General features: G+C 43.4%; 1 protein-coding gene across 1 annotated transcript in view; it reads right to left on the minus strand.

Annotated features, from left to right (window-relative positions):
- KIAA0319L (KIAA0319 like) overlaps positions 1 to 6,907 on the minus strand; it is a 29,100-nt gene extending 22,193 nt beyond the window's left edge. Inside the window, exons 1-2 of the mRNA XM_010178211.1 lie at positions 6,766 to 6,907; positions 1,939 to 2,630 (exon numbers count right to left, since the gene is read on the minus strand). Coding sequence (XP_010176513.1) covers positions 1,939 to 2,630; positions 6,766 to 6,907 — 834 coding nt within the window. The remainder of the gene's footprint in view (positions 1 to 1,938; positions 2,631 to 6,765) is intronic.
- Between the last annotated feature and the right edge of the window lie 881 nt (positions 6,908 to 7,788).

The raw sequence follows: 7,788 nt of genomic DNA on the forward strand, positions 1-7,788 counted from the left end.
GGACCAAGAATAGCCCAGGTGGAATTCTACTGATTTCTGTGTGTAACTTCACTCACTCTGGCCCGTAACCAACTCAACTTGGAAAACTCCCTCCTTTAGCATCTCCCTCCTGCAAAGGCTGGCCACGTCCCAAGCACACAGCCTTGACTGCTATATCCTTGGCCTAAATTAAACTGCTCTCAGATGAGAAATGCAAGGACAGCTGCATAGCTTGCCTTATATTCTGCCAGTGAAAGTTGGATGGTTCAATAACCAAGGAATTAGCCCAGGGCTGGGTAGAACCAGCTTCAACTCAATACTCCTGTTAAGGTGGATTTTTTAATTCTTTCTCCTCCTCAAAAACTCTACCTTAAACCTCAAAAAAATGTGACTGCCAGGAATTCCATCACAGCCAATATATTCTAGTAAGAAGTTTTTATTTTGATGAACCTGCATTTTGTCAAAAGATACAGATTTTCTTACTAGTAAAAACCAGTAAGAAGAAAAATATTCCCCCAGCACACATCCAAAAGTGCACCTTAATGACAATAGAGAGCACTTCCTAAAGATGGGGAATCCTGGATACTCAGCAATATTCAGAAGCTGATTAATCCATGTAATTTAATAATATTTGCAACCAGTTTACTGGACAGGCACCAAATAATATGACAACTCAGAATGCAACGCTGCAAAGTGAACAAGCAAATTACCCAAGAGCAGCAGAAGACATTTAAGACCAGCTGTGAAGAAGTTTCCCCAGATGTTGCATGTGTAACAACTGAGAGAATAGGGTCACTGTGTAAATCCCAACTATTTGGAGGAAAAAAAGAACAGGCAGAGTGAAAATTCTGCAATACTGCAGGGGAGAGAGAAACATGAGATCTTGAGTCAGCCCTAAATGCTGTGGGGTTTTGGAAAATCAAACATTTGTAAAGTTTGAGTGCATGATTTCACACGCCACCCGGGCTGCCCTGGAGCTCTCAGCAGTGTCCTTTGGCTGCTCTCCATATCCTGCTCTGCAGGGTGGTGGCTCAGACCAGTCACAGCCCTACCTGGAACCAGGATTTGAATACAAGGGAGAGAAACAAATTCAGTCAAGTTTCCAGAAGGCATCAGGCTTCAACAGTGCCAAATCTTAGAAACATGGCAAAAAGTATTTAAAGAACAGTTTCAGAAAGCAGAATTCTTTTTATTTCATCACGAGTGCACGGGGTTTTTTTTTTGTACCATAAGACTCAAAAAACTATTCGCAGATTTAAAAGTACAAACATCATTTAACAATTCAAATGTGCCTGTTTCTCTTTAAGACTGACATCTAGATTTCCTGGATTAACATTGTACATGTTTGCAGTAGGGACTAAACTGGTTTCATTCAACCAATGCCAACGTAAGCTTTTTGTGGATTTGCAAAACTGAAGCAGTCTTCAAAAACAGAACAAAAAAAGTTGGCATTAAAATGCCAACGCAAGCAAGTGGGCTGACATGGATGTACACTGGGAACTCTACATGAGTCTATAAAAGATTGTACTTAACTGCCTCAATTCAGCACTTATTTACCTGTAAAAGTACCTTTTTAGGTCCACAAGATAACAGTTTGCAACTCCAAGGCACTTCCCACTGACATCACACTTCACCTTTCCTTCTCACCTGGCAAGTACGTGGTGTGATTATACAACAGACGAGCATTGTCGTGACCTCCATCTCCCCTCGCCTCCCCAAAGACAGTTTATCACAGCTAGGCAGAGGGGGGAAAGAAAAACCCTACCCCCCCAAAACCAACCAAACAACCCAACCCTTGGCCTTGCCTTCTTGACAGGAGGCTGAAAACAGACATCCAGAAAGGTGACTGATCACTTAGGCAGTTTTAAGCCAAAGTCTATGTAAAGCAAGATTGAGCAGGAGGGTGACAGCCCTGACAGTCCAAGGCAGCCCCGTTCCAGCCCCAACAATCACACTTACCTGTAACAAGCCACCACCATCTGCATCGCTTGATTTATTCACATTATTGCTTTTAGGAGGGAACAGGCTTTTGGTTTTCTGCTCTGTTGGATTCTGTCCATTTTTCAGCGACTCTTTCTTTTGATGGGGCTGGTCTTCAGGAACGGGCCTGTCTGCCACTAAGCGCCTCAGTACTTGATCCTTCAAACGCTCTGTTTCACTTCGGCTGCTTCTGGATTTGCCATCTGATGCTCTGGCTGCAGCCTCGCTGCTGGGACTTGCTGCCATATCCCTTTTCAGGAGTTCCAGCCTGTTACCTGACAAGCTCCATTTCTGGAGCGACCTCCGCAGTCTGTTTTTCCCCTGGACAGGGATTCCCCAGTCCAACCGCTTGTGAAACTTCACATCACCTTCTGTTTGAAACTTTAAGAAGTGCTCTGTGCTTTTTGATTTCTTTAAAAACACCAAAACAGAGTCAGAAAAGCCAGTCCTGTTTGCCTGACACATGCCAGGCATAGTGCAGTTCACCTGGATGCACATATTTTCCAAGAACCAAAAGGCATCACAGGTGGGGGTCTGGCAGCAAGCAGCCTGACAGGACTGTACAGTGTGAAATCCTTCCAGAAGCTGTAAATGGTGATCTTCCCACGATCTCAAACGGCCACCAAACAGGATCTTCCCCAGCTCACATTTAGATCTGTTCCAGTTTGCATCTGGAAAAGGGGAGGGAAGACAAATAAAGACAATTCTCAACCCTTTAAAGCAGCAGACAACAGATCCTCATCACTATAGTCAGGATGGTTAGATCTGCTGGCATAATGCTTAATTGTGACTATGGACTCTTGTGGTATTTTCAGTGTTAGTGTTATTGAGACCTCACCTGTGAGTTTTGGACAATTATTTCTCTGAAATCCTTTTTTTTAAAAAAAAAAACAAAACCACCTTTCTATTCAGTGGTAGCTTTTGTCTTTCAACAAAAATAATTTTAATTAGAAAGAAGGAAGAAAAAAGAGGAAGTTGAATCTTGACTACAGCAGAATAATTGCATTAGTTCTGGGAATGAAAAATATACTACTTTGGAGAAAAATTTAAAGGCCAAGACACTCAATACTGTGATTCTGTGATTAATTTAGGGCACAGGAGCAATGTGGGAGAGAGGACAGTAAAATGGGGGCTTCTCAGAATCTACACCTGGCCTCAGTATCTAGCACTTGTACAAGTTTTTAAGCAACAGCTCACTACCTGCACCTCCTACCAAGAGGACCACTGCCCTTTTTGATAGCAAGGGAGCTAAATCCATCTACAACAACAGAAGTGAGAACAGAAACGTTCCTGTTTCAGGGAAGACTGTAAAACAGACTGAACAGGGAGGCTGAGCTTACACAGCAAGTTATGACCCAGGAACAGAACCCAGGAATCCCAAGGGCAGTTTCTTGCTGTAAGCCAGTAAACAGCACTGCCCCTCTGCCCATAGTTTGCCTTGAAGCAGAACTCTGGCTTGGTTCACAGTCTAATGGCATGGCTTTTCTCTTCCATGCTGATGTTTGGAGTCAGGCACTTGACTGAAATTGCTCCATTTGAGATGTCATTACATCTGCAAGGCCTGTCCTCATGAACTGCTCCACTGTAGTGCTTTCTATAACAGAAATTACCTGACAAACACATTTTTTAAGAGTCAAGTCACTCCAGACCTCAGAGCAGGAAAGCAGCAAATGCTTTGCATATGGCTTTTTTTTTTCCCCTTAGCGTGAAAAATGTGAGTGCTTGCAGGGATCAATGGATTAAAGGCTTCCAAAATTCAGAGCTCTGCAGATTAAGGGCTCCCTAAAAATAGACTAATGACCTATGGGACTGTTACACTGTGCTGTGTTCAGCATCCAAGGGATAATAGGTCACTGGAAGATTATTTTACAAACTATGTTGCTGGACTCTAAGTGGTGCAGCTGGAGAATGTGCTCCAGCTCTGGCTCCCTGCCTCTCAGGAATGGAGTGCTAGAACACAACACAAATCCAAAACTTTCTTCTCCATTAAAATAAAGAAGTCTGAATTTAAATGGTAATACCCTGGATCCCCATTTCTCAACAGCATATAAAGTTCAGTAACGTGTTACTATTCCAGTAACTCTGAATGAACACAGATTTCATGTTGCATTATACTCACATTCACCACAGAGGGAACTAAAGAAATTAACAGGCCTGGATGTAGAGGCTACTGATCTGTCTCCCCTGAGAAGAATTCTCACCCCATTTCTCCTGTCACTTCCAAGCTACAAACATATTGAAGATGGAATATGCTGAGGCACAGTAGAAAAGCCACAAAAATCTCCATGTCATCATTCACCAAATAAAAGTAATTTAGTGATGGCACTACAGTGCATTTTATGATTCTTGAAAGAAATCATGGAAGGTCCCCACTGCCCAGCACAACTCTGATGGAATCTCTTATGTGGAATCTCTTGCTACATCAAGAATTTCAACCCAGAAAGGGAACTCACACCATCACAAGGAAAAGTTTGTTTTCAAGACATCAGAAAGCAGGAAGCAAAAGTGTTATTTATAGTTTCTTGTGAAGCCAGCTCAGCAAAGCCAGTGTGAAGACAAGACTCCAGAAAGCCAGCATCAGCTGCAACAGAATGCACTTGAGATCTGTGACCAAGTCACGGGGAACCAGAGCTCCCTGTGGGTGTCTCAACCCACAACTGCATGGAAGGAGGGGAAGCTCTTCACTCGAGAAATGTCCAACTGCAACGGGTAAATGAAACTGCACAAGTTCAACAGAGAGAGAAGTTGACAACAGCACCTTTAAAATCACCACCATCCTCATCACACCTCATCAACACTCAGTGCTTCCCTCAGAGCAAGCAGAGCAGGAGCTGGTGTGCCCAGGGCAACAACCCACCTCGTTACACTCAGTCACCCTGAGATGACTGTGCACACAGGTGGGGACAAGCACCTGGCACTTACCTGCTGGGCCTGGAATTAGGGGAGAATATGGGGTGGGTGTACACACACATCACCCAGACTTAGAGAAACAAGTAACAAATGGAAGAAAACCACTATTGCTGGGAATTTCAAGCCATTAAGACTCGGTTTAGCAAAAAAAAAAAAAAAGCCAAGAACAGTTGCTGTTAATACGCTCAGGTTCACAGACCTGCTCAGGCAGTTAATCCCTCCTGATATGAGATTAATGATTAAAGACTTGACTCTGTAGACTTTTTTTAATCTGTCACATGTAACCAATTATATCAACATAGTTCCTCTTACGTAACTCTGCCTGATCACGTTAATTTCTAGGCAGCCATAATTCCTCTTCAGTTTAACAAACTCCACAAACAAAACCAAAAGAACCAAAACTCCACAGTGGAAAAAGCATCCACACGGGGGTAACTGTGTCACATATAATTGTGCTTGTTTCTGCACACACATCAGCCTTCACAGTTTTAACTCTCCCAAGCAGATCAGCCCTCGAACACTGCAGCACTGTCCAGAGCATTCCCTGAGAGCAACAAAGGATTCACAGCTCCAGCTCTAGACTTGTAAGATATCAGTAAAGACAGCAACCACCACGCAGGAATCCCAGTCTACAGGGAAACACGTGATCCACCTGACACACCATCCAAACACACAGTGCTGAGAACCCTTTGCTAGGACCAGGAATAATAAGTATGTCTTTCCAGGTTCTAATTTAGCTGATTAAGGTCACGCAGCTCATTAGCTTAATCAAATCTGTCATTTGGTAAGTGTCCAGGAAGACCTAGTGAAACAAGAGAGAAACTGCAGCAGCCTAGAGAACATGTCCACGTAACTGAGAGAAAAACAACCTCCTTTTCACATCTGGCTACTAAGGAACAACAGCCTCCCAGCAAAAAGAAAGCAGCTGGCAGCTGTCACACAGGGTGATAAATACTGAGGTCACCACTGCAACCTGAGCCTGTAATTCACTGCAACCTGAGCAAGGAGGGGAAAAAAAAAAGGCACAGAATAAACTTTCTTAACTAGGATCTGGTCATTGCTACACCCACACGTGGGAAAAATATCACCTCTTGGTGAAGATGAGGCCTCAAAATGCTCAGAGGAATGTAAAATGTCTCTCTGAAAAGTCAGAACTTGAAGTTTTTAAATAAAGAAAAAAATCCTCATACAATCCATCACATGAAAACTTCAATACAAGCCACTAACTTGGTTATTTGCTTGAGCAGCAGGTTGGTTACTCAGGTTTCAACAGGAAATAAAAAACTAAACATAACAATTGCCTGTAGGCAAATACAGGTTATTGACACAGTGTGTTTGGGAAGAGTCTTAAACATTTGAGACCTAAAACCAAAAATGTTCCTGCCTTCCCAGCTTGCTTCAACTGTGTTTGGGAAGAGTCTTAAACATTTGAGAGCTAAAAAACAAAAAATCAAAAAATGTTCCTGCCTTCCCAGCTTGCTTCAAGGATTCCTTAGGTGAAATTATTTTCCAGAATATTGGTTGTTTATTTTGCAGAAAATAAAGATTCTCAGCTCGGAGAGAGCTCTCTGACACACAGGCAAGTGCGTGTGGAGACCCAGTAGCTGCGTGGGACAGACAGACAGACAGACACCTCACTGCAGACCATGGGGTGACTCAAAATAGCAGCTGGTTATCAGAGCAATACAGTGTTGGAAGGGACCCCTGGTGCCCCACATCTCTCCTGCTCTTTCCACAGCTCATTTACTAACTCTTAAGGGTGGGGTTTTTTGTTTGTTTTTCAAAACAGCTACAATGTCTAAATAATTTCACCTTCCTCTCAGCATTATTTTAAGTGAGAAGGATAAATATCATTAAAAAATAGAGACACAGTCCCTGAGAGAACAGAAGAATCACCTGCTGAGGGGCACAAGGCACACAGGCAAGCGCACAGGTAGAACAGCTGCAGACTCCTCAGCTCCCTTGCAGGTTTTCCCAGGCAGTATCGTGACAGAAATCGTGTGCTAATGCTGAACTTGGCTTCCAACCTCTTCTCCATGGCCTCTGTGGGCAGCAGCAGGGTTCTGGAAAGAGGTAAGATATGAAACACAAAACATCCACTGGCAGATAGGTTCTTGCACAGATTCAGCTGACATTATGAAGAGCACGGAGCATTTGTGGAGGAAAAGGAATGTTTTATCTTATCTGCTGTGACTTAGTCCAGCTGCTACTAGGTAACTATCAGTACACGATACCAAAATGAACTCCACAGAAGCAAAGTTCCCCGTGGTGACGTGCAATCACCCTTGTGATTTTCTTCTCTACACCCCACCACTTTCAGTGACAAAATCTCTAACATCAGCCGACCAGATTCCAAAGATGCATTTGGGAAATTTCAGTTTCAAATATCCCAGAGGAACAGACACCCAACCAGTGCCACCAGCATAAAGTGACACTGATAAACCCAGCACATCTGCCTGGCGATGTCATCACGGGCACATTGGTGCTGCCTGGTACCAGCCAGAAACAAAGAGAGACAAGAAGACGGCAGTGCTGGGAAATACAGATCTAAAGACCCGTTCTGCTTTGTATTTTGCTCCGTGGTGCACAGATCATGGAAGTGTTGATGTTCCTCCTCAGCCTTTCTCATGCCAAAGCCTCTATGTTACTGAAAACTTCAATTAGTTCTAGGTGATGTTATATAAAACGTTAATTATTTCAAAAGTAACAAATATTATCTATTTTCAATGAGTCACAAAGCACCGGTTGGCACCAGGAGTTCAATCTGCCATTTCTGAAGGATTAAGCTCTACAAACATCCATAAAACTCCCACCGTTTGTTAAATAAACCTCGAGGGACCTTCCCTCAGTCCGACATGAGGAGCCTGAGCTGCAGCAGCATCGAACGGGACGGACCCAGCAGGAAAACTTCACGGGGGG

Source organism: Antrostomus carolinensis, unplaced genomic scaffold (assembly GCF_000700745.2).
Source record: "Antrostomus carolinensis isolate BGI_N321 unplaced genomic scaffold, ASM70074v2 scaffold8051, whole genome shotgun sequence".
Classification (NCBI taxonomy): Eukaryota; Metazoa; Chordata; class Aves; order Caprimulgiformes; family Caprimulgidae; genus Antrostomus; species Antrostomus carolinensis.